Source organism: Tachyglossus aculeatus, chromosome 2 (assembly GCF_015852505.1).
Source record: "Tachyglossus aculeatus isolate mTacAcu1 chromosome 2, mTacAcu1.pri, whole genome shotgun sequence".
Lineage (NCBI taxonomy): Eukaryota > Metazoa > Chordata > Mammalia > Monotremata > Tachyglossidae > Tachyglossus > Tachyglossus aculeatus.
In genome coordinates this window covers 174751519-174777940 of record NC_052067.1, presented here as the reverse complement: position 1 = coordinate 174777940, position 26422 = coordinate 174751519, and the positions used below count along the sequence as shown (strand labels likewise).

General features: G+C 46.6%; 1 protein-coding gene across 1 annotated transcript in view; it reads right to left on the bottom strand.

The window, feature by feature from the left end:
* Nucleotides 1–26422, bottom strand: part of PDE3A (phosphodiesterase 3A) — a 240774-nt gene that overhangs the window by 30969 nt on the left and 183383 nt on the right. Inside the window, exons 7-12 of the mRNA XM_038759416.1 lie at nucleotides 24708–24793; nucleotides 18324–18475; nucleotides 11598–11735; nucleotides 3047–3158; nucleotides 1283–1396; nucleotides 308–507 (exon numbers count right to left, since the gene is read on the bottom strand). Coding sequence (XP_038615344.1) covers nucleotides 308–507; nucleotides 1283–1396; nucleotides 3047–3158; nucleotides 11598–11735; nucleotides 18324–18475; nucleotides 24708–24793 — 802 coding nt within the window. The remainder of the gene's footprint in view (nucleotides 1–307; nucleotides 508–1282; nucleotides 1397–3046; nucleotides 3159–11597; nucleotides 11736–18323; nucleotides 18476–24707; nucleotides 24794–26422) is intronic.

The following is a 26422-nucleotide window of genomic DNA, read 5'->3' as shown; positions in this document are numbered from 1 at the left end:
AATGGCAGCCTCCTCTCTCAGCCCTCACCTCAGGCCCCCGATATCACGCCCACAGTTACAATGACCGTCTGTCACTGGTTTTCAGGCCCCCTCTCCAAACCGGCCAACACCACAGGCCCAGCCGTGAACCCGGTGGTTACCAATAAGCCGGACACCCCAACCCACGTTACTTGGCCATTTCGCCCCAGGACATACGAAAGACTGGTGCTCAGGACCGTGATCTGCCCACAGGAAGTGCTTGATACAAACCACCGCCCGCCGACCCGTTCAAGGGGCTGGAGGGTGACCCCCGGGAGCGGAGGCTTACCTGGGGGGCACTGGTGGCCACGAGGAAGGCGTTGGTCCTTCCTGGGTGGTCATAGTCATGCATGGCGGCGGCCACGTAGAGGGCCATCAGCTCCAGGGCAGGGATGTGCCCGGCCAGGCAGCCGGACCGCTCCTCGCCCGCCATGTACATCTTGGAGAAGACGTAGCCCGTGTGGCCGTGCGGGACCCCGCTGTCCGAGTCTGGGGGTGAGGAGGGAATGAGGGGGACAAAGCCGGGGGCCGGACATGGGTTATGTGGTCAGCGCCGAAGCCGTGGGAGCACACTCGCTCTCTGACCTCACACGTGTGCTGTCACACATACAAACCAAACACACGCACAGATGCAAACACACCGTGCCACGACGACACCCTGGACCACAAGTCAGACTGTCAATTGTATTGACTGTGCGCTTACTGTGTGCAGAGCACTGTACTAAGTGCTTGGGCAGGGGACAATGTAACAATGTGTAATAGACACATTCCCTGCCCCATCGGGTGATTCACATCTTGTTACCCAGCTGGGAGGAGAGTTAGCAAAAAGCGGCATGACGGAATGGATAGAGTGCGGGCCTGGGATTCCGAAGGTCATGAGTTCTAATCCCAGCTCTGCCACTTGTCTGCTGTGTGACCTTGAATAAGTCACTTGGCTTCTCTGGGCCTCAGTTCCCTCATCTGTAAAATGGGCATTGAGACTGCGAGCCCCACATGGGACAGGGACTGAGTCCAACCCAATTTGTCTCTAGCTACTCCAGCACTTAATACAGTGCCCAGCACACAGTAAACGTTTAACAAATGCCATAATAATTTTCATTATTATTAGTTCCAAGGGGGAAATACACATGGCGCACACAGTTACATAGACACCCAAATGCACATGCAATTACACGTGTGCACACACCTGAACACACACACACACACACATATATGCACCCACACACCCGCGCAGGCACACAGAGAATGGCCACAGAGTAAAGACCTGAATCACTGGCCGATCCATGGTCATTGAGGCTGGTGGACAGGCCGGGCACGGGCTGGGTGGTGAGGTACCACACAGCGTGCAGCACGTCGGTGGCGTGGATTCTGTTGTGGTCTGTTACGGACAGAGCAGAGAAGGGCATTTCATTCATTCTATCATATTTATTGAGCGCCTACTGTGTGCAGAGCGCTGTACCAAGCACATCACGGTTCAGGCCCTGACGAGGACCAAGTGAAGACCCCAAGCACCACCTGATGAACCGACCAGCCCAGCGCACCCACTCCTAGGGAGAATTGGCCACCAGCAGCCCAAGAGACTCTTTACATCCACACTGGACCCATCAATCCATCTCTGGGCTCAATCTGGCACCTACATTGTGCAGAGCACTGTGCTATATCTCTATCTGTCCCTCGTATTGGAAGGAGATACGATCGATGGTGACGCTCACTCATCTGTGCCTGTGGACTGAGTGCTTGGAAGAGTCAAAAGGACTTGGGTCCTAATCCCAACCCCGCCCTCTGTCTGCTGTGTGACCTTGGGCAGGCCACTTTTGGGGGGCTCAGTTCCCTCATCTGTAAAATGGGGATTGAGATTGTGAGCCCCATGTGGGACAGGGGCTATGTCCAACCTGATTTGCTTGTATTCATCCCAGCACTGAAAACAGTGCCTGGCACTTAGTAAGCATTTAACAAATACCACAATCATTATTATTATCACTAATATTATCCCAAATAGTTTGGCTCTATCCCAGGGCTTAGTACAGTGCCTGACACATAGTAAGCACTTAAAAAATACCGCAATTATTATTATTATTGTTATCCCAATTAGCTTGGTTTTACCCCAGGGCTAAGTACAGTGTCTGGCACACAGTAATCGCTTAACAAATACCATAAAAAAATAGAATGAGTAGCCATGATCTCTGTCCTCAAGGAGGTTATACAGTTGGCTGTGTGCAGAACACTGTATTGAGCGATAGGGAGGGGACAAAAGAGTTAGTAGACATGATCTCTGCCATCAAGGGATCTTATAGTCTACTGTGGGCAGAGCACATTATGGAGCATTTAGGAGAGTACAACAGAGTTAGGAGACAGCTGTGTCCTCAGAATGGAGAAATAGCATGGCCTAGTGAATAGAACATGGGCCTGGGAATCAGAAAGACCTGTGTTCTAATCCCGGCTCTGCCACTTGTCTGCTGTGTGACCTTGAGCAAGTCACTTCACTTCTCTGTGCCTCAGCAAGGCTGCATGGGAGCAGCATGGCTAGTGGAAAGAGCATGGGCTTGGGAGTCGCAGGCCAAGGGTTCTAATCCCAGCTCTGCCACTTATCAGCTGTGTGACTTTGGGCAAGCCACTTAACTTCTCTGCACCTGTTATCTCATCTGGAAAATGGGGATTAAGACCGCGAGCCCCACGTGGGACAACCTGATTACCCCAGCGCTTAGAACAGTGCTTGGCACATAGTAAGCACTTAATAAATACCATCATCATCATCATCAATTCCCTCGTCTGGAAAATTGGGATTAAGATTGTGAGCCCTATGTAGGACAGGGACTGTGTCCAATCTTATCAGCTGTTTCTACCCCAGTGCTTAGTATATAGTACCTGGCACATAATAAGCACCTAACAAATAGCATAAAAATAGCACAATGTGTCAAGCACTGTTATAAGGGCTGGGAAGAAAGAAGCTAATCAGGTCAGAAACAGTCCCTGTCCCATGTAGAGCTTCCCATCTAAGTAGGCAGGGGAACAGGGATTGTATACTTACAAGGGATCTCTCGATACCCATTCTCTAGGGCGTGAAAGTAGTTCATGAATTCCTTCACTGGAATTTTAAAAGCTTCAAAAAGTCCCATGTCTTCGAAAAGCCTGTAGGACACCTGAAGAACAAACAAACCAACAATCAAACATGCAAACAAGCAAACGAGCCTGTTGAAAGACCCCAGGTATGGAGTTGGGGCCAGCTCTCTATCAATCATTCTGTCAATAATAGTTGATGATAATAATAATTATGGTATTTGTTAAGTATTTACTGTATGCTAGGCACCGTAATAAGAGCTGGGGGCATTCCAAACTGATCAGGTGGACAAAGTCCATGTCCCATGGGGGGCTCACAATCTCAAGCCCCATTTGATAAGTGAGTTGCCCAAGGCCACACTGCAGACAAGTGGCAAAGCCAGGATTGGAACTCATGGCTTTCTGATTCCTGGGCCCATGCTGTAGCCATTATGCCATGCCCCTTCCCCCTGTGCAGAGCATTGCACCAAATGCTTAGGGGCAAACAATAGAGTTAGCAGACACATTTCCTGCCCTTGAGGAGATTCCAGCCTACTCTATGCAGAGCAGTGTACTAAGAGTTGGGAGAGTTTGATAGAGTACACAATTTCTGCCTTCAAGGAGCTGAAAATAATAATAACAATGATAATAGTGGTATTTGTTAAGCACTTAGTATGTGCCAGGCACTGTACTAGGTGCTGGGGAAGCTACAAGCGAATTGGCTTGAACACAGTCCCTGTTCCATGTGGGGTGCACAGTCTCAATCCCCATTTTACAGATGAGGGAACTGAGGCCCTGAGAAGTGAAGTAACTTGCTCAAGGTCACATGGCAGACAACTGGCAGAGCTGGGATTAGAACCCAGGTTCCAGGCCCATGCCATTCTGCTTCTGTATATATGTATATATGTTTGTACGTATTTGTTACTCTATTTATTTATTTATTTATTTTACTTGTACATATGTATTCTATTTTATTTTGTTAGTATGTTTGGGTTTGTTCTCTGTCTCCCCCTTTTAGACTGTGAGCCCACTGTTGGGTAGGGACTGTCTCTATATGTTGCCAACTTGCACTTCCCAAGCGCTTAGTACAGTGCTCTGCACACAGTAAGCGCTCAATAAATACGATTGATGATGATGATGATGATGCTTCTTGTGTTTTTTCGCCCACAAGGAGCCCTCGAGAACCTTAAAATCTAGTGGGGAAGGTAGCTGTGAATATAACTCACAGATGAGAAGATGGGGGAAAATTATCTTTTCTTTAACAAATCAGCGTCCCATATATTCAATTTTCTTTTCAGTGATGATAAATAATAATTTTAATCATGGCATTTGTTAAGTGCTTATTATGTGCTGAATGCTGTTCTAAGTGCTGGGGTAGATACAAGGTAATCGGGTCGGACACAATCCCTGTCCAATCTGGGGCTCACAGTCTTAATCCCCAACATTGCCAAGATTCGCCCTTTCCTCTCCATCCAAACTGCTACCCTGCTCATTCAAGCTCTCATCCTATCCCGTCTGGACTACTGCATCAGCCTTCTCTCTGATCTCCCATTCTCGTGTCTCTCTCCACTTCAATCCATACTTCATGCTGCTGCCCGGATTATCTTTGTCCAGAAACGCTCTGGGCATATTACTCCCCTCCTCAAAAATCTCCAGTGGCTACCAATCAATCTGCACATCAGGCAGAAACTCCTCACCCTGGGCTTCAAGGCTGTCCATCCCCTCGCCCCCTCCTACCTCACCTCCCTTCTCTCCTTCTACTGCCCAGCCCACACCCTCCGCTCCTCCACCGCTAATCTCCTCACCGTACCTCGTTCTCGCCTGTCCCGCCGTCGACCCCTGGCCCACGTCATCCCCCGGGCCTGGAATGCCCTCCCTCTGCCCCTCCACCAAGCTAGCTCCCTTCCTCCCTTCAAGGCCCTGCTGAGAGCTCACCTCCTCCAGGAGGCCTTCCCAGACTGAGCCCCTTCCTTCCTCTCCCCCTCGTCCCCCTCTCCATCCCCCCATCTTACCTCCTTCCCTTCCCCACAGCACCTGTATATATGTATATATGGTTGTACATATTTATTACTCTATTTATTTATTTATTTATTTATTTATTTTACTTGTACATTTCTATCCTATTTATTTTATTTTGTTGGTATGTTTGGTTCTGTTCTCTGTCTCCCCCTTTTAGACTGTGAGCCCACTGTTGGGTAGGGACTGTCTCTATGTGTTGCCAATTTGTACTTCCCAAAAGCTTAGTACAGTGCTCTGCACATAGTAAGCGCTCAATAAATACGATTGATTGATTGATTGATTTTACAGGTGAGGTAACTGAGGGCACAGAGAAGTGAAGTGATTTGCCAAGATCACACAGCAGTCAAGAGGAGAAGCTGGGATTAATAATAATGATGATAATAATAATAATAATAATAATAATAATAATAGCATTTATTGAGCACTTACTATGTGCAACACACCGTTCTAAGCGCTGGGGAGGTTACAAGATGATCAGGTTGTCCCACAGGGGGCTCACAGTCTTAATCCCCATTTTACAGATGAGGTAACTGAGGCACAGAGAAGTGAAGTGACTTGCCCAAAGTCACACAGCTGACAGTTGGCAGAGCTGGGATACGAACCCATGAACTCTGACTCCAAAGCCCGTGCTCTTTCCACCGAGCCACGAGAACCCAGATCCTTCTGATTCCCAGGTCCATGCTCTGTTCACTAGGCCAGGCTGCTTCTCTGTGCTTACTTTGTGCCAGGCACTGTACTAAGAGTTGGGATGGATACAAAAATCTCCAGTAGTTGCTTATCAACTTTCACATGAAGCAAAAACTCCTTACTATTGGCTTCAAAGCTCTCCATCACCTTGAACCCTCCTACCTCACCTACCTTCTCTCCTTCTCCAGCCCATCCCACACACTCTGGTCCTCTGATGTTGCTGACCTCCTCACTGGGCCTCTTTCTCGCCTGTCCTGCCATCGACCCCTGGCCCACATCCTGCCTCTGGCCTGGAATGCCCTCCCTCCTTAAATCTGCCAAACAATCACACTTCCCCGCCTCAAAGACCTACTGAAGACTCAACTCCACCAACTGGCCTTCCCAGACTAAGCCTCCTTTTCCTCACCTCCCCGTTCCTTCCACGTCGCCTCGACTCGCTCCCTTTGCTCTTCTCCCCCTCCCTGCCCCACACACTTATGTATATATGTATATAATAATAATAATAATGACATTTATTAAGTGCTTACTATGTGCAAAGCACTGTTCTAAGAGCTGGGGAATTTACAAGGTGATCAGGTTGTCCCACGTGGGGCTCACAGTCTTCATCCCCATTTTACAGATGAGGGAACTGAGGCCCAGAGAAGTTAAGTGACTTGCCCAAAGTCACACAGTTGACAAGTGGTGGAGCCGGGATTTGAACCCATGACCTCTGACTCCAAAGCCCGTGCTTTTTCCACTGAGGCACGCTGCTTCTCTAACATAATTATATTTATTAATATCGATGCCTGTTTACTTGTTTTGATGTGCATAGATCTATAATTCTATTTATTCATATTGATGCCTGTTTACTTGTTTTGATGTGCATATATCTATAATTCTATTTATTTATATTCATGACTATTTATTGATGTGCATATATGTATAATTCTATTTATTTATATTCATGCCTGTTTACTTGTTTCGATGTCTGTCTCCCCCCTTCTAGACTGTCAGCCCCGTGTGGGCAGGCACTGTCTCTGTTTATTGCTGAAATATGTTTCCAAGCACTTAGTACGGTTCTCTTAGCACAGGAAGCTCTTAGTAAGTACACTGAATGAATGAATGAATGAATGGGTGAATGAATGAATGAATACACATAAATCAGGTTGGACAGAGTCTCTGTCCCACATGGGGCTCACCATCTTAATCCTCATTTTACAGATGAGGTACCTGAGGCGCAGAGAAGTGAGTGACTTGCCCAATGTCACACAGCAGATAAGTGGCGGAGCTAGGATTGGAACTGAGGTCCTTCTGACTCCTTTCATTCATTCATTCAATCTAATTTATTGAACGCTGACTGTGTGCAGAGCACTGTATGAGCTCTTGAGAAGTACCCCCAGCCCACGTCATCCCCCGGGCCTGGAATGCCCTCCCTCTGCCCATCCGCCAAGCTAGCTCTCTTCCTCCCTTCAAGGCCCTACTGAGAGCTCACCTCCTCCAGGAGGCCTTCCCACACTGAGCCCCTTCCTTCCTCTCCCCCTCTCCATCCCCCCATCTTACCTCCTTCCCTTCCCCGCAGCACCTGTATATATGTATATATGTTTGTACATATTTATTACTCTATTTATTTATTTTACTTGTACATATCTATTCTATTTATTTTATTTTCTTAGTATGTTTGGTTTTGTTCTCTGTCTCCCCCTTTTAAACTGTGAGCCCACTGTTGGGTAGGGACTGTCTCTATATGTTGCCAACTTGTACTCCCCAAGCACTTAGTACAGTGCTCTGCGCACAGTAAGTGCTCAATAAATACGATTGATTGATTGATTGATTGAAGTACAATTCAGCAACAGAGACAATCCCGTGCCCACAATGGGGCTCACAGTCTAGAAACGGGGAAACAGACATCCAAACAAGACTCCCCTGGCCCGGGCTGTATTTATTAGGCCATGCTGCTTACAGCCACTGGATTCACCAGGCCCCAGGGAAGGCACGGCTCAGAGATGACGGGCCCCAAGCGTGATGTCCTGACCCATGGCCACTGGTCCGAGGTGGGCCACCGCTCAGGACAACACAGCCTCGCAGGTTGGACTTAATAATAATTAAGGTATTTGTTAAGCGCTTACTATGTGCCAGGCACCGTACTAAGCACTGGAGTGGATACAGCAAATCAGGTTGGTCACAGTCCCTGTCCCACGTGGGGCTCACAGTTTCAAACTCTGAGGAGAACCAACAAGACTGGAAAAGGCTGGGAGTCAGGGGACCTGGGTTCTACTCCCCTTTTCCTCAACTCCTTCTCCCCTCCTCATTGCCCCGACTCGCTCCCTTGCTCTACTCCTCTTCCCCACCCCACAGCACATGTGTATATATGTACATATGTATAATTCTACTTATTTGTATTAATGCCTGTTTGTTTTGATGTGTATATATCTATAATTCTATTTACATTGATGCTATTGGTGCCTGTTTACTTGTTTTGATGTCTGTCACCCCCCTTCTAGACTGTAAGCCTGTTGTGGGCAGGGGCTATCTCTCTTTATTGCTGAATTGTACTTTCCAAGAGCTGAGTACAGTGCTCTGCACACAGTACGTTCTCCATAAATACACTTGAATGAATGAATAATTCTGACTCTACCACCTCACCTGCTCATGGGCAAGTCACTTCATTTCTCTAGGTCTCAGTTTCCTCATCTGTAAAATGGATATTCAGTAGCAGCTCTTCCTCAGATTGTGTGGGACAGGGAGGGTTTCCAACCTCACTATTTTGTATTGACCCCAGTGCTTGGCACACAGTATACACTTAAATGCTGCAGTTATTGTTATTATTATTATTATTATTGTTTTGGAAGCACACTACATTTGGTAAGTGCTCAATAAATGCTGCTTCTATTATCAGTGAAGGAATTGGAACATAATCTTAATTCACCATGAATAACAATAACTAAAACCACTGGTTTCTATAAAATTTTCTTCCTCTAGGTTTTAGAGAATGACCACAGTCACAAATTTCTGCCTAATTCATTTTAGGGGATTTTGGAATTGGTAGTTGACAAGGAAGGGAAGATGTTAATTTTTCTCTGGCCATCATTCCCATATTTGATTCTTCACTTTACTGCAAACAAACAGAACTTCCTTTAATGGGAACACTGGTTTGTTAAAAAAAAACAAAAAACAAATATAAAAACCCAGTATCCCACTGGCATTACATAAAGCACCGTGTTTAATTCACAATTCACATTTCCATGCTGAGAAGCAGCATGGCTCAGTGGAAAGAGCACAGGCTTTGGAGTCAGAGGTCAAGGGTTCAAATCCCAACTCTGCCAATTGTCAGCTTTGTGACTTTGGGCAAGTCACTTAACTTCTCTGTGCCTCAGTTACCTCATCTGGAAAATGGGGATTAAAACTGTGAGCCCCCCGTGGGACAACCTGATCACCTTGTAACCTCCCCAGCGCTTAGAACAGTGCTTTGCACATAGTAAGCGCTTAACAAATACCATTATTATTATTATTTCCACATAGAATTTTCTTTCTCGCCTGCTATGGGATTTAGAGTAGACTTGGGTGACTAAGACCCACTCTACTCCTGAAAAAAAAACTGCCCTGCCTGGAAAGTTTTTACCCTTTTCACTTAAGATTTGAATATGTTTGCAAAGAAATGGACACATTTCCTCTCCTAAGGGTCTTCTCTTTGTAGGGTACTTGACCCCACGTAAACTCATTATGGCTAGGGAATGTGGCTGCTAATTCTCTTGGATTTTTCTTTCTCAAGAGTTTATACAGTTCTCTTCACATAGTAAGTGCTCAATAAATACCCTTGGTTCCTTTTCATAAAATGAAGAACGGAACAGCCAAGGCATAGCTTAGTGGATAGAGCACAGGCCTGGGAGTTAGACGGACCAGGGTTCTAATCCTACTCCATCGCATGCGTGCTCTGTGACCTTGGCAAATCAATTCACTTCTCTGGGCTTCAGTTACCTCATCTGTAACATGGGGATTAAGACTGTGAGCCCCACTTGGGACAGGGACTCTGTCCAACCCAATTACTGGAGAAGTTTAGACCTTGCCTACAAGTTGTGTTAACAGTGCTTAGTATTCATTCAATCGTATTTATTGAGCGCTTACTCTGTGCAGAGCACTGTACTAAGTGCTTGGAAAGTATTATTCGGCAGCAAAGACAATCCCTATGCAACAATGGGCTCACAGTCTAGAAATGGGCTCACAGTCTAGGACTTAGTAAGCACTTAACAAATACTATTATCGTTATTATCATTATTATCATTATTATTATTATTATTACTATTATTATTATTATGTAGTCGGGGGTTGTACTTTTCCAAGCTCTTAGTACTGGATTCCACAAACAGTAAGCTCTCAATAAACTCCATTCATAAAAGTAAAAAAAAAATAGTCCCTCATTCAGCAAACTATACTTTCACAAACATCTCCTGACAACATTAAATTAATGCCTGTGAAAGTACCCCTTTTTGGAAATGTGGATGGGATTTCACAGATGTCATCTTTGAAGAAATTCAACTAGTTTTAGGCATAGTGACTGCGAATGAATATTTTTTTCTTTTTTAGTATTTGTTAAGCGCTTACCACATGCCAGGCACTGTACTAATCACTGGAGCAGATAGAAGCGAATTAGGTTGGACACAATCCCGGTCCAATAAGGGGCTCACAGCATGGCTTAGCAGAAAGACCCCGGGCTTGGGAGTCAGAGGTCATGGGTTCTAATCCTGGCTCCACCACTTGTTAGCTGTGAGACTTTGGATCTGTCACTTCATTCTTTCATTCATTCAATCGTATTTATTGAGTGCTTTCTGTGTGCAGAGCACTGTACTAAGTGCTTGGGAGGTACAAGTTGGCAACATATAGAGACGATCCCTACCCAACAGCAGGCTCACAGTCTAGGAGGGGGAGACAGACAATAAAACAAAACATATTAACAAAATAAAATAAATAGAATGAATATGTACAGGTAAAATAGAGTAATAAATATGTACAAACATATATACATATATACAGGTGCTGTGGGAAGGGGAAGGAGGTAAGGCGGGGCATGGGGAGGGGGAGGAGGGGGAGAGGAAGGAAGGGGCTCAGTCTCGGAAGGCCTCTTGGAGGAGGTGAGCTCTCAGTAGGGCTTTGAAGGGAGGAAGAGAGCTAGCTTGGTGGATGTGCGGAGGGAGGGCATTCCAGGCCAGGGGGAGGACGTGGGCCGGGGTTCGACAGTGGGACAGGAGAGAATGAGGCACAGTGAGGAGATTAGAGGCAGAGGACTGGAGGGTGCGGGCTGGGCTGTAGAAGGAAAGAAGGGAGGTGAGGTAAGAGGGGGCGAGGTAATGGACAGCCTTGAAGCCGAGAGTGAGGAGTTTTTGCTCGAAACTCTCGTTTGTTCTCCACCAATTGTCAGCTGTGTGACTTTGGACAAGTCACTGAACTTCACTGTACCTCAGTTACCTCATCTGTAAAATGGGGATTAAGACTGTGAAGCCCATGTGGGACAATCTGATTACTTTGTATCCCCCCACCAGTGCTTAGAACAGTGCTTGGCACATAGTAAGCACTTAACAAATGCCATTATTATTATTATTATTCTCTGGGCCTCAGTTACCTCATCTGGAAAATGGGGACTAAGACTGTGAGCCCCAACTGGGACAACCTGATTACCTTGTATCTCCTCCAGTACTTAGAACAGTGTTTGGCACGTAGTAAGTGCTTAACAAATACCATCATTATTATTATTAATCCCCATTTTACAGATGAGGTAACTGAGGCACAGAGAAGTGGGCCTTCTCCTCTTTCTCCTCCACCGCCACCACCTTCTTTTTGTGAAAATGATCTCTCCTACATCTTACCTGACTGAGGATCCGGCCACACTTGCGTCCGATCTTTTCCACCAAATCGAAGATGGGAAAATTCCAAGTGTTTAGCTGCCCCATTAATGAATCCAAATTATCCATGACGAGGGGTTCCGGAGCAAGAATGGGTTTGTCCTGAACAAGGATCAGAGACAAAAACACAATAAACACTTAACAGCATTAGAGGTGGGAAAACCAAGGGATCACAAGTGGCCAATAGCCTGCACAGCTTAGTTCATTGTGGGCAGGGCACTTGTCTGTTTATTGTTGCATTGTACTCTCCCAAGCACTTAGTACAGTGCTCTGCATGCAGTAAGTGCTCAATAAATATGATTGAATGAATGAATGAATCCTCCAGGTAGATGATAACTGGTTTTTTTAATGATATTTGCTAACTGCTCACTATGTGCCAGGCACTATATTAAGCGCTGGGATAGAAACAAGCTAATCATGATGGACACAGTCCCTGTCCCACGTGGGGCTCAACAGTCTTAATCCCTGTTTTAGAGATGAGGGAACTGAGACTCTGAGAAGTGAAGTGACTTGTCCAAGGTCACACAGCAGGCCAGGGACGGGCTCTATCCAGTAGGGCACACTGCTTCTATAACTCCTGCCTAAACCCTGAGCTTACCAGAAGCCCACTGCCAGTTGGGAAGTAGGGGAGGAAATTCCTCTCTCCTCACTCCTTTCTGGTTTCCAGGGGTGGCTCCTTTAATGAACGACTCTCCCTTATTTTAATAATAATAATACTAATAATGCTAATAATAACTATTATCAGTATTATTATTTTGGTATTTGTTGAGCACTTACTATGTTCCAGGCACTGTACTAAGTGCTGGAGTGGATTCAAACAAATGAAGTTGGACACAGTGGTCCCTGTCCCACGTGGGGCTCACAGCCTCAATCCCCATTTTACAGATGAGGGAACTGAGGCCCAGAGAATTGAAGTGACCTGCCCAAGATCACACAAGAGACAAGCGGCAGAGCCAGGATTAGAACCCATGACTTTGGATTCTCAGGCCCAGGCCACATCTACTACGCGGACCATCTCTAGTGCTTTTCTTTCCAGGTTATTCAGTTCCTTGGACAGGGAGGAGATTACGAGCAGACTTGGCCATGCCTCAAATGCCCCGTCTCTGACTTTGGGACACTATTCCCGTTTTCCCAACTCTGAATTGGGAATCGTGGTGCCCGTTTACCCCCTCAGTTCTCAAGAGGACAGATGAGAGATTTACATTCCCTCTGATTTCATCTCAAAGATAGATGGCATCTCCCATTAGGTAAAGCAGATGGGCCTTGGGGCTTAGATGTCAGGACAGAATCCCTACGCTTGCTCAGCACCACTGGGACTCTCTGGTTCCTTTTCCCATGTTCCTGCCAGGGCCCAAGTGCAACGAGTGAGCAGGTAGGCAAGGGTGCAGTGCAAAAGTGGCCTTTGCCCACTGTAGCCAATTCCAGGGAGAGTCGGGGCTAGAACTCTTACCGATGGTTCACTGCTTATCTGTATAATATTCTTTCTATTGTCCTGTGTGCACTTTGGAAAGAAAGGCTTCATAGAATATTCCAGCTTTCTTCTAATCACCGATTTCTCTCCTTAGAATGCACTCATTGCCAACATTTTCCCATGCCCTAGGTTGGGTGAAACTGTGAAATTATTGCTCTGAAGCTTGATGTCACAACTAGAAGAGCATGCAGAAGTAGAACAGTCTTTTAGACTGTGAGCCCACTGTTGGGTAGGGACTGTCTCTATATGTTGCCAATTTGTACTTCCCAAGCGCTTAGTACAGTGCTCTGCACACAGTAAGCGCTCAATAAATACGATTGATGATGAAGTAGAACACACAACTGAGTGACAAATCCTGCTGAATACAGAGCTCTCACCATGAACACTCAGGTGTTTATAGTTAACTTGAGAATAAAATACTTCAACACAGCCATACACGTACTGGTGGCTGCATATTTCAGCGTTTGGTTGTCTGTAAATCTGCTGCAGAACAGAACTTCAGTTTATAACAGGACGTTGATAATACTTTGTTCATACTGAGATGAATTCCAAGTGCTCCTCCTAAGAATTCAGTCAATCAGTGGTATTTACTGAAGGTTGACTATGTGCAGACCATTGTACTAAGTGCTTGGGGAAAGATGTTGCCAACTTGTATTTGCCAACTTGTCCTTCCCAAGCACTTAGTACAGTGCTCTGCACACAGTAAGCGCTCAATAAATACAACTGAATGAATAAACTCAGGTCATCCGGTCCCCAGAGCCGGGCTCTCTCCCCAGGATCCCCAGAAAGACCTTCTGTCCTCCAGCAAGGCTTCTCTCCATAACCAAAAGGGCTGAGGCTTAGTGGAATGAGACAGGCCTGAGAGTCAGAAGGACCTGGGTTCTAATCCCCACTCTGTCACTTGTCTACTCTGTGACCCTGGAAAAGTCATTTCACTTCTCTGGGCCTCCACTGTCTCATCTGTAAATGGGGATCAAGACTGTGAGCCCTACATGGGACAGGGACTATATAATAACGATAGCATTTATTAGGCGCTTACTATGTGCAAAGCACTGTTCTAAGTGCTGGGGAGGATACAAGGTGATTAGGTTGTCCCACAGGGAGCTCACAGTCTTAATCCCCATTTTACAGATGAGGTAACTGAGGCACAGAGAAGTTAAATGACTTGCTCAAAGTCACACAGCTGACAATTAGCGTTGCCGGAATTTGAACCCATGTCCTCTGACTCCAAAGCCCGTGGTCTTTCCACTGAGCCACGCTGACTATATTCAACCTGATTAACTTGTATCTACCCCAATGCTTAGGACAGTGATAGGCACATAGCCAACGCTTAACAAGTAGTATAATTATTATTATTCTCAAGTCCACTCAGTTCTGTGGGAGTGTGTGTTTTCACTCCACACTCTAGATCATCATCATCATCATCATCAATCGTATTTATTGAGCGCTTACTATGTGCAGAGCACTGTACTAAGAGCTTGGGAAGTACAAATTGGCAGCATATAGAGACAGTCCCTACCCAACAGTGGGCTCACAGTCTAAAAGGGGGAGACACAGAACAAAACCAAACATACTAACAAAATAAAATAAATAGAATAGATATGTACAAATAAATTAAATAAATAAATAAATAAATATTTATTTAGATCAAATGTTGTTGGGAGATTAGGGAAGGTTCTTCAATGTCGGGTGTCCATCTGGTGTTCGAAGATACAGCGTAAGAAGCAGTGTGGTCTAGTGGAAAGAGACTGGGCCTGGGTGTTAGAGGACCTGGGTTCTAATTCCAGCTCTGCCACTTGTCTCCTGAGTGACCTTGGACAAGTCACTTCACTTCTCTGTGCCTTAGTTCCCTCATCTGTAAAATGGGGATGAAGACTGTGAACCCCACGTGGGACAAGGACTGTGTCCAGCCCGATTAATTTGTATCTACCCCAGCGCTTAGAACAGTGCCTGGCACATAATAAGCACTTGACAAATACCACAAAAAAGTACTAAACCAGATCATACAACTGCCAATGCTCAATCGACGTGCTAAGATCATGGAAATATGCCGTCCCCTTTTACAGCTGACCCCATGAAAGATCACTTCCACAAGCCAAAGGCCGTCTCTTTGAGAGTGGAGCGTGACATCTCGGCCATTTGAGATGAAGCTTTCCAGAGTGCCGAGATGTAGGACCCTCTTCTTCGGCTAAGACCCCGTGAATAGATCTTCAAGTAGCCATGAAAAGAAGCATTGTCCTACCTGCCCGGAACCAAAGAGAAATCAGAATGGGATTAGGAATAAGCAGGCAGCAGGCCCAAAGGACTTTTCCCCTCTAGAATGTAAGCACCCCCTCTACACTCCACACTGTAAACTCACTGTGAGCAGGGAATAATAATAATAATAATGGCATTTGTTAATCAACCAATCAATCGCATTTATTGAGCGCTTACTGTGTGCAGAGCACTGTACTAAGTGCTTGGGAAGTACAAGTTGGCAACATATAGAGACAGTCCCTACCCAACAGTGGGCTCACAATCTAAAAGAGTGGGCTCAAAGTCTAAAAGATTGTTAAGCGCTTACTATGTGCAAAGCACTGTTCTAAGCACTGGAGGGATACAAGGTGATCAGGTTGTCCCACATGGGGCTCACAGTCTTCATCCTCATTTTACAGATGAGGTAACTGAGGCTCAGAGAAGTTAAGTGACTTGCCCAAGACCACACAGCAGACAGGTGGCAGAGCTGGGATTCGAACCCATGACCTCTGACTCCAAAGCCCATGCTCTTTCCACTGAGCCATGCTGCTTCTCTCTCAAATCCCCATTTTACAGATGAGGTAACTGAGGCCCAGGGAAGTGAAGTGACTTGCCCAAAGTCATACAGCTGACAGTTGGCGGAGCCGGGATTTGAAGCCGTGACCTCTGACTCCAAAGCCCGGGCTCTTTCCACTGAGCCACTCTGCTTAGTAGAGTGTCTACTAACTCTGTTAAACTGTGATATAGTAATAATAATAATAATAATAATAATACTAATGGCATTTATTAAGCACTTACTATGTGCAAAGCACTGTTCTAAGCACTGAGGAGGCTACAAAATGATCAGGTTGTCCCACGGGGAGCTCACAGTCAATCCCCATTTTATAGATGAGGGAACTGAGGCACAGAGAAGTTAAGTGACTTGCCCAAAGTCACACAGCTGACAACTGGTGGGGCCGGGATTTGAACCCATGACCACTGACTCTAAAGCCCGGGCTCTTTCCACTGAGCCACGCTGCTCTTTCAAGTGCTTAGTACAGTGCTCTACACATGGTAAGGACTCAATATCAAACAGATAACTGCTCTTCCCCACTTCAAAACCTAATTGAAAGCACATCTCCTCCAAGAAGCCTTCCCTGACTAAGCTCTCCTCTTCTCTTCTTCCACTCCCTTCTGTGCCGCTCTTACTTGCTCCTTCATTCATCCCCACCTCGCATCCCCAAAGCACCTATATATAGATCTGTACATATCTGTAACTCACTTATTCATTTATTTAAATATTTATATTTATTGATATTAATGTCTGTCTCCCCTTCTAGACTGTGAGCTCGTTGTGGGCAGGGAAATGGTATTTGTTGGTATACCAACAAAAGATGGTATTTGTTAAGCGCTTACTATGTGCTGAGCACATAGCAAACTGGGGTAGTTACAAGGTAATCAGGTTGTCCCACATGGGTCTCACAGTCTTAATCCCCATTTTACAGATGAGGGAACTGAAGCACAGAAAAGTTAAGTGACTTGCCCAAGGACACAGAGCAGACAAGTGGCAGAGCTGGGTTTAGAACCCAGGGCCTCTGACTCCCAAGTCCGGGCTCTTTCCACTGTTTGTTGTTATATTGTACTCTCCTGAGCACTTAGTACAGTGCTTTGCACACAGTAAGTGTTCAATAAAGTGATTGAATGAATGAATTAAATATGACTGATTTATTGGGCCATCCTTCTGGCCCCTCCTGTCAACTCCCTTTCTGTTTGATTCTCAGGTGAGTTTGGATGGTAATCATCATTATTATTACTACTAATAATAACAATGATAGTGATGAGAGTAATAGTAATAATAATGATAACAATAATTGTATTAAGTGCTAGGGTAAATACCGGATAATAATAATGATCATAATAATGGCATTTGTTAAGCGCTTACTGTGTGCAAAGCACTGTTCTAAGTGCTGGGGTGGTTACAAGGTGATCAGATTGTCCCAAGTGGGGCTCACAGTCTTCATCCCCATTTCACAGATGAGATAACTGAGGCACAGAGAAGTTAAGTCCCTTGCCCAAAGTCACACAGCTGACAATTGGCAGAGCCAGGATATGAACCCATGACCTCTGACTCCCAAGCCCGAGCTCTTTCCACTGAGCCATGCTGTTTCTCAAGATCATCAGGTCTGGCATGAGGCTTAGCGGGAGTTCGGAGGAAGGCGTTCGTCCAGATGAGGGGAGCAGTGAGGGCAGCCAGGATGGGGGGTCGGAGAGTGGGAGAGGATTTCTGCTGCCCGCATGGACGGACCCCAAGCAGAGTTGGCCCACTGAGGCAGCTTCCAGAAACCACTCACTGGCCTAGAGAAGTAGCCTGGCCTAGTGGAAACGGCCTGGGAGTCGGAGGACCTGGGTTCTAATCCTGGCTCAGCCATTAGTCTGTCATATGACATTGGGCAACTCACATCACTTCTTTCTGCCTCAGTTACTTCATCTGTAAACTGAGGAGTAAGATTGTGAGCCCCATATGGGGTCTGATGATTTTGTATCTACCCGAGGGAGGCCTAGTGGCTGGAGCCCGGGCCTGAGAGTCAGAGGTCCTGGGTTCTAATTCCGGCTATGCCACTGGCCTGCCATATAACCTTGGGCAAGTCACTTTACTTCTCTGTGCCTCGTTTACCTCATCTGTAAAATGGGGGATTAAGACTGTGGGCCCTTGCGTGGGACACCCTTATTGCCTTGAATTTAACCCAGCATTGAGAAAAGCGCTTGGCACATAGCAAGTGCTTAACAAATACCATGATTATTAATTATTATTATCATTAGTGAGGTGCCGACACTGGACCAAACAGAACCGGCATTGAGCGGACGAGGATGGAACCTGGGCAGGGGTAGGTGTGACAGGGTCTGCCTGGTGGTTGCCATGTTGAATCAGCCCAATGGAAATCTTGGGGTCTCATGTGAGGGAGCAAGGGGTGGGGAATGGGGAGGGGGCAGGCGGGCGCAGTTACCATGAAGATGACAGCCTCTGGGGCGTACGGGCTGCAGGGTGACCCCTTTCTCAGTGGCTCTTTGGAGGCCTCCACCTCATCCTCATTTTGGACGATGTCACTGCTGTCGCTGTTGTTGGTTTCGTAGTCCGAGGTCACTTGCGCTGCATCATCTGCAAGAGAGAGTGGCCCGTGGTTTAGTCAGTTGGTCAGTCAATGGTATTTACTGAGCACTTACTGAGTACGGAGTGCTGTACTAAGTGCTTGGGCGAGTACAATAGAACAGTATGAGACATGTTCCCTGCCCAAGATGAATTTACAGTCAGTTACAAATAATAATAATAATAATGATGGCATTTATAAAGCACTTACTATGTGCAAAGTACTGTTCTAAACACTGGGGAGGTTACAAGGTGGTTTGTCCCACGTGGGGCTCACAGTCTTAATCCCTATTTTACAGATGAGGTTATTGAGGCACAGAGAAGTTAAGTGACTTGCCCAAAGTCACACAGCTAACAATTGGCAGAGCTGGGATTTGAAACCGTGACCTCGGAATCCAAAGCCCGTGCTCTTTCCACTGAGCCACACTGCTTCTCTTAGTTGGTAAGTCAGCTGCATTTATTGAGAGCTTACTGTGTGCAGAGCACTATACTAAACACTTCGGAGACTACAATAGAACAACAGAACAGATACATTCCCTGCCCACAGGGAATCTAGAGGGGTGCAGACATTAATAGAAATCAATAAATGGCAGATCAGGATATAAGTGCTATGGGGCTGGGAGGGGGATGAATGAAGGGAGCAAGTCAAGGGGATGCGAAAAGAGGAAATGGGGGGTTTAGTCAGGGAAGGCCTCTTGGAGGTGATGGGCTTTCAATAAGGCTTTGAAGTGGGGAAGAAATTGTCTATCTTATATGAGGAGGGAGGACATTCCAGGCCAGAAGCAGGACGTGGGTGCGAGGTTGGTGGCCAGACAGACGAGATGAAGGCCCATTGAGAAGGTTGGCATTAGAGGAGTGAAGTGTGCCGGCTGGGCTGGAGTAGGAGAGTAGGCAGGTGAGGTAGGTGGGGACTAGGTGACTGAGGGGGAGACAGACAATAATATAAAGAAATAAATTACAGCTATACTAGAGACACAGGGTTAGCCTGGGTATGGAAAGAAACAGCATGGCTTATTGGCAAGAGCATGGATTTGGAAGTCAGAGGACGTGGGTTTTAATTCCGGCTCGACCGCTTGTCTGCTGTGTGACCTTGGGCAATCCACTTTGCTTCTCTGTGCCTCAGTTATCTCATCTGTAAAAAGGGGGATTAAGACTGTGAAGCCCACGTGGGACAACCTGATTCCCTTGTATCTACCCCTGTGCTTAGAACAGTGTGGCACATAGAAAGTGCTTAACAAATACCACAATTATTGCTATCATTATTATTACAGATGGGGAACAGATTCTGTGGGACTGGCCAGGAGGTAGCGTGGCCTCTGAAAAAGAGCTGAGGACCCGGATTCTAAACCCAATTCCCCCATTTACCTGTTGGGTGACCTTGGGTAAGTCACTTCACTTTTCTGGGCCTCAGTTCCCTTATTCATTCATTCATTCATTCAATCATATTTATTGAGCGCTTACTATGTGCAGAGCACTGTACTAAGCGCTTGGGTAGTACAAGTTGGCAACATATAGAGACGGTCCCTAACCAACAGTGGGCTCACAGTCTAGAAGGGGGAGACAGAGAACAAAACAAAACATATTAATAAAATAAAATAAATAGAATGAATATGTAAAAGTAAAACAAATAAATAGAGTAATAAATCAATCAATCAATCGTATTTATTGAGCGCTTACTATGTGCAGAGCTCATACATACATACAAACAAATATACATATATACATATATACAGGTGCTGTGGGGAAGGGAAGGAGGTAAAGTGGGGGGAATGCAGAGGGGGAGGAGGGGGAGAGGAAGGAGGGGGCTCAGTCTGGGAAGACCTCCTGGAGGAGTTGAGCTCTCAGTAGGGCCTTGAAGGGAGGAAGCGAGCTAGCTTGGCAGATGTGCAGAGGGAGGGCATTCCAGGCCAGGGGGATTACGTGGGCTGGGGGTCGATGGCGGGACAGGCGAGAATGACGCACGGTGAGGAGATTAGCAGCAGAGGGTGCAGGCTGGGCTATAGAAGGAGAGAAGGGAGGTGAGGTAGGAGGGGGCGAGGTGATGGACAGCCTTGAAGCCCAGGGTGAGGAGTTTCTGCCTGATGCGGAGGTTGATTGGTAGCCACTGGCGATTTTTGAGGAGGGGAGTAGCATGCCCAGAGCATCTCTGGACAAAGACAATCCGGGCAGCGGCATGAAGTATGGATTGAAGAGGGGAGAGACAGGAAGATGGGAGATCGGAGAGGAGGCTGACACAGTAGTCCAGACAGGATAGGATGAGAGCTTGAACAAGCCGGGTAGCGGTTTGGATGGAGAGGAAAGGGCAGATCTTGGCAATGTTGCAGAGGTGAGATTGGCAGCTTTTGGTGACAGCTTGGATGTGAGGGGTGAACGAGAGAGCTGAGTCGAGGATGACACCAAGTTTGCGGGCTTGTGAGACGGGAAGGATGGTAGTGCCGTCAACAGTGATGGGAAAGTCAGGAAGAGGGCAGGGTTTGGGAGGGAAGACAAGGAGTTCAGTCTTCGACATGTTGAGTTTTAGGTGGCGGGCAGACATCCAGATGGAGATGTCCTGAAGGCAGGAGGAGATGCGAGCCTGGAGGGAGGGGGAGAGAGCAGGGGCAGAGATGTAGATTTGGGTGTCATCAGCGAAGAGATGATAGTTGAAGCCGTGGGAGCGAATGAGGTCACCAAGGGAGTGAGTGTGGATCGAGAACAGAAAGGGACCAAGAACTGAACCTTGAGGAGCCCCTACAGTAAGGGGATAGGAGGGGGAGGAGGAGCCTGCAAAAGAGACTGAGAATGAACGACCGAAGAGATAAGAGGAGAACCAGGATAGGATGGAGTCTGTGAAGCCAAGGTTGGATAGCGTGTTGAGGAGAAGGGGGTGGTCCACAGTGTTGAAGGCAGCTGAGAGGTCGAGGAGGATTAGGATAGAGTATGAGCCATTGGATTTGGCAAGCAGGAGGTCATTGCTTGCCTTATGTAAAATGGGGATTCAAAACCTGTTCTCCCTTCCTCTTAGACTGTGAGCCCCATGTGGGACAGGGACTGTGACCAGCCTGATTAACTTGGTTCAGTCCCAGCACTTGGTATGGTGCACAGCGCATAGTAAGTGCTTAATAAATATAACAATTCTTATTATTAGGACAGGGAAGGGGGAGATGATTGCTGTGAACAATCATTTCCCTTATAACAATAATAATGGAACTTATTAAGCACTTACTATGTTCAAAGCACAGTTCTAAGCACTGGAGACGTTCATTCATTTAATTGTATTTATTGAGTGCTTACTGTGTGCAGAGCACTGTACTAAGCGCTTGGGAAGTATAAGTCGGCAACATATAGAGACGTTCCCTACCCAACAATGGGCTCACAGTCTAGCTGTTACAAGGTGATCAGGTTGTCCCACGTGGGGCTCACAGATGAGGTAACTGAGGCACAGAGAAGGTAAGTGACTTGCCCAGAGTCACACAGCTGACAAGTGGTGGAGCCGGGAATTGAACCCATGACCTCTGACTCCAAAGCCAGGGCTCTTTCCACTGAGCCACGCTTAGTGCTTAGTACAGTGCCTGGCACATAGTAAGTGCTTAACTAACACGACCATCATTATTATAATCAGGTTGGATAAGGGCCTCGTCCCACATGGGGTTCAGAGTTTGAGTCAGAGGGAGTAGGATTTAATCCCCATTTCACATATGAGGAAACTGAGGCCCAGAGAATTGAAATAATAATAATAATAATGATGATGGTATTTGTTAAGCGCTTGTATAGATACAAGGTAATCAAGTTGTCCCATGTTGGACTCACAGTCTTAATCCTCATTTCACAGATGAGGTAACTGAGGCACAGAAAAGTTAAGTGACCTACCCAAAGCCACCCAGCTGACAAGTGGCAGAGCTGGGACTGGAACCCATGACCACTGACTCCCAAGCCTGAGCTCTTTCCACTAAGCCACGCTGCTTCTGAAATGAGTTACCCGAGGTCACCCAGTGGACAAGTGGCAGAGGTGGGATTAGAACCCAGGTCCTCAGCCATTTTGGCCTCAGTTTCTACCCAGAGTCATGAGACAGCCAACAGCGCGGGCTTATTCGTTGGGAGTGGGTAAAACAACACATAAAGGGTCGTGTGGGGCAGCTGCTCATCCCGGCTTCTCTGCTTGGGCTAGTCGCTTATCTATTCCATCAGTCAATCAGATTATGGAATGCTTACCATGTGCAGAGTACTATACTAAACGCATGGGCAAGAACAATATAACAATATGACAGACACATCCCCTGCCCACAACGAGCTGACAATCTAACCTATCTGAGCCTCAGGCTCCTCTATTGTAAAATGGGGGTTCATTTCCTGTTTTTCCTACCCTGTGAGGCCCATATAGAACATATGTGCATCACGACCTAATGAATAGAATACAGGCCTGGGAGTCAGAAGGACCTGGGTTCGAATCTCAGCTCCACTGCTTGTCTGCTGTGTGACCTTGGTCAAGTTATTACATTTCTCTGGACCTCAATTGCCTAATCCCCATAAATTGGGGATTAAGACTGTGAGCCCACTGTTGGGTAGGGACTGTCTCTATATGTTGCCAATTTGTACTTCCCAAGCGCTTAGTACAGTGCTCTGCACATAGTAAGCGCTCAATAAATACGATTGATGATGATGATGATGAGTCTGATGTGGGACAGGGACTATGTGTGACAGTGTGGCTCAGTGGAAAGAGCACGGACTGGGGAGCCAGAGGTGGTGGGTTCTAATCCCAGCTCCGCCACTTGTCAGCTGTGTGACTTTGGGTAAACTACTTCACTTCTCTGGGCCTCAGTTCTCTCATCTGCAAAATGGGGATGAAGACTGTGAGCCCCATGTGGGACCACCGGATTACCTTGTATCTACCCCAGCGGCTAGGACATTGCTTTGCACATAGTAAGCACTTAACAAATACCAACATTATTATTACAGTGCCTGGCACATAGGAAGCACTTAACAAATACCACAATTATTATTATAATATTACTGATTGTCTTGTATCTACCCCAGGTCTTAGCACAGGGCTTAGCCCAGCGGAAGTGTTCCATAAATACCATCGTGATTATTATTCTGGGAAATGGAGAATTGGGCAGTCTCACCCAGTAACAAAAGCGTCAGGGCGTTCTGTGCCCCTTTCCCTGTGAGTCCTGCGTGAGACGGAGACTTTTTCTGATATGATTATCTTGGACCTACCCTGTTGCTCACACAGGGCTTGGCACATAGTAAGCGCTATATAAAGACCATTGTTATTATCCTCCAGAAATGAGCCCTCAGCTCCCCCAGAGTCCTGGGACAGTCCTGTTAGAGCTCCTTGAGGCTGGCCAGGTTGGATGTCACCTAGTACCACCCACCACCCCTTCCAACGATAGGATCTTGCCAAGGGCAGCCATGTTGGGTATCAATATGGACGGTCCTGTTGGACCGCACCCTGGGTGACCTCGTTTGATTCCACCTTGGAGGTAGAGGCTAAGGTGGGATTAGAACCCATGTCCTCTGACTCCCAAGCCTGTGATCTTTCCACTAAGGCATGCTGCTTCGCTATTAAGTGCCTACTAGGGGTAGAGCACTGTTCTAAGCATTGGGGTAGATACAAATTGATCAGATCGGACCCAGTCTGTATCCCACATGGGGCACAAACTCTTAATCCCTATTTTACAGTTGAGGGAACTGAGGCCCAGAGAAGTGAAGTGTTTTGCCCAAGGTCACCTGGAAGACAAACAGCAGAGCTGGGATTAGAAGCCAGGTCCTTTTGACTCTCAGGCCTGTTCTCTATCCACTAGGCCACGTTGCTCCTTTCATAAAAACAATAATAATAATAATATTTATGCTATTTATAAAGTGTTTTCTATGTGCCAAACACCGTTCTAAGCGCTGGGGTAAAAATAGGGTAATCAGGTTGTCTCACGTGGGGCTCACACTTTTAATCCCCATTTTACAGATGAGGTAACTGAGGCACAGAGAAGTGAAGTGACTTGACCAAGTCGCACAGCAGACAAGTGGCAGAGCCAGGATTAAAACCCATGTCCTCTGACTCCTAGGCCTGGGCTCTTTCCACTAAGTACACTCCTTCTCTTTCCTAGCAGTTTGACCTTTGGAGTGGCCCCAAGGAATCCTGGCAGATTGCCTGCCTGTGGGGGTCTGCTCTCTGACCAATCAGGGGATTCATCTTGTGGATCTCCGTTGGCCACGAACTAGCCCTTCCGGGCTGACTCCAAGCCCCTCACGCCCTCCAGGGACTCACCTGTCCTGCCCGGGGAAGAAATCCCTGAAGCATTCCTCTCCAACTGTGCATCCGTAGTATTGGCTTGGCTAAATGATCTTCCGCAGCTGAGAAACACAGGAGCACGAGGTCAGTACTTAGTAATATCCTCCTCTTTCCAGAAACATGCCTTTCCCAGGAAAACAGGAATCTTTACCCAAAATGGCACTGCCCACTGCACAGAAAGGAGATTTCCCCCCGTTTCAGATCTTCAAAGGGATTTGTTTCCCCGAGAGTGTAACATTGACAAGTTCAAGGCTGAGAATAGCCACAAGAAAGGATTACAGTGGTCCCATGTTGCCCTGATAGGCATTTCCAAATACACTCTGTATTGAAAGTCTACTGTGTTCAGAGCACGGTAATACGTCCATCCATGCTATTTATTGAGTGCTTACTGTGTGTAGTGCACTGTACTAAGATAGATACATTCCCTGTCATGACAGACTTACAATCCAGAGCGGGAGACATCCTTTAATACAAACAAAAGCTCATCGGGGGCAGGGAACATGTCTGTTTATTGTTGTATTGTACTCTCCCAAGGGCTTAGAACAGTGCTGTGCACACAGTTAAGTGCTCAATAAATACAACTGAATGAAATAATGAATAATAAATAATAAACATTTGGTAGAGTAGAATAGCCAAGGTAGACACTATCCTTGCCCATGAGAAGCCTACTGTGTGCAAAGGACTGTTCTGATCACGTGGAGAAGGACAATAGAGTTAGTCGGTGCCATCCCTGACCTCAGAAAGTTTCCAGTCTACTGTGTGCAGAACACTGTACTGAGCGCTTGGGAGAGGACAATAGGTAGCAGGCACAATCCTTGCCTTCAAGGAGCTCACAATCTAGTGGGTACACAACACAGCCCCCTACCCTAAAGGTGCTTACAAATTTAGCTGGGGAGTCCTATCTGTGACTAAGTAGGTCAACGGGAATGAACGGACTCATCTTTCTGGGCTGCGGGTGCGTTTCTCCTGGGGAATCATCTCAACTCCTACTGCACATTTCATCATCCCGAGAATCCTGCTCAGCGACACGTAACTAATGAACTGAGTTATAATGAAACCTCACAAAACTTTCTCAAAGAATAGCCTGAGTCTCCTCCTTCCTTCCATCCTTCAAAACCGCAGCGCTCTCGTTTTGAGGTCACTGCCCTGTGTCCTCTAAAATGTCCACTTCAGGAGGACAGAGTTCTGGGACCTTGTGGCCTAGTGGTTAAAGTAAGGGCCTGGCTTCTAATCCTAGCTCCTTCTCTTGTCTGCTGTGTGACCTTGGGCAAGTTGCTTCGTTTCTTTGTTCTTCGGTTACCTCATCTAACAATAATAATAATAATGATGGTATTTGTTAAGTGCTTACTATGTGCCGAGCACAGTTCTAAGTGCTGGGGTAGATACAAGGTAATCAGGTTGTCCCATGTGGGGCTCACAGTCTTAATCCCCATGTTACAGATGAGGTAACTCAGGCACAGAGAAGTTAAGTGGCTTGCCCATGTCACACAGCGGACAAGTGGTGGAGCTGGGATTAGAACCCATGACCTCTAACTCCTAAGCCCGGGCTCTTTCCACTAAGGCACGCTGCTTCATCTTCATCTGTAAAATGGGGATTAAGACTGTAAACCCCATGTGAGACAGGGACTGCGTCCAACCTGATTACGATGTATCTACCTCAGCGCTTGGTACAGTGCCAGACACTTAGTAAA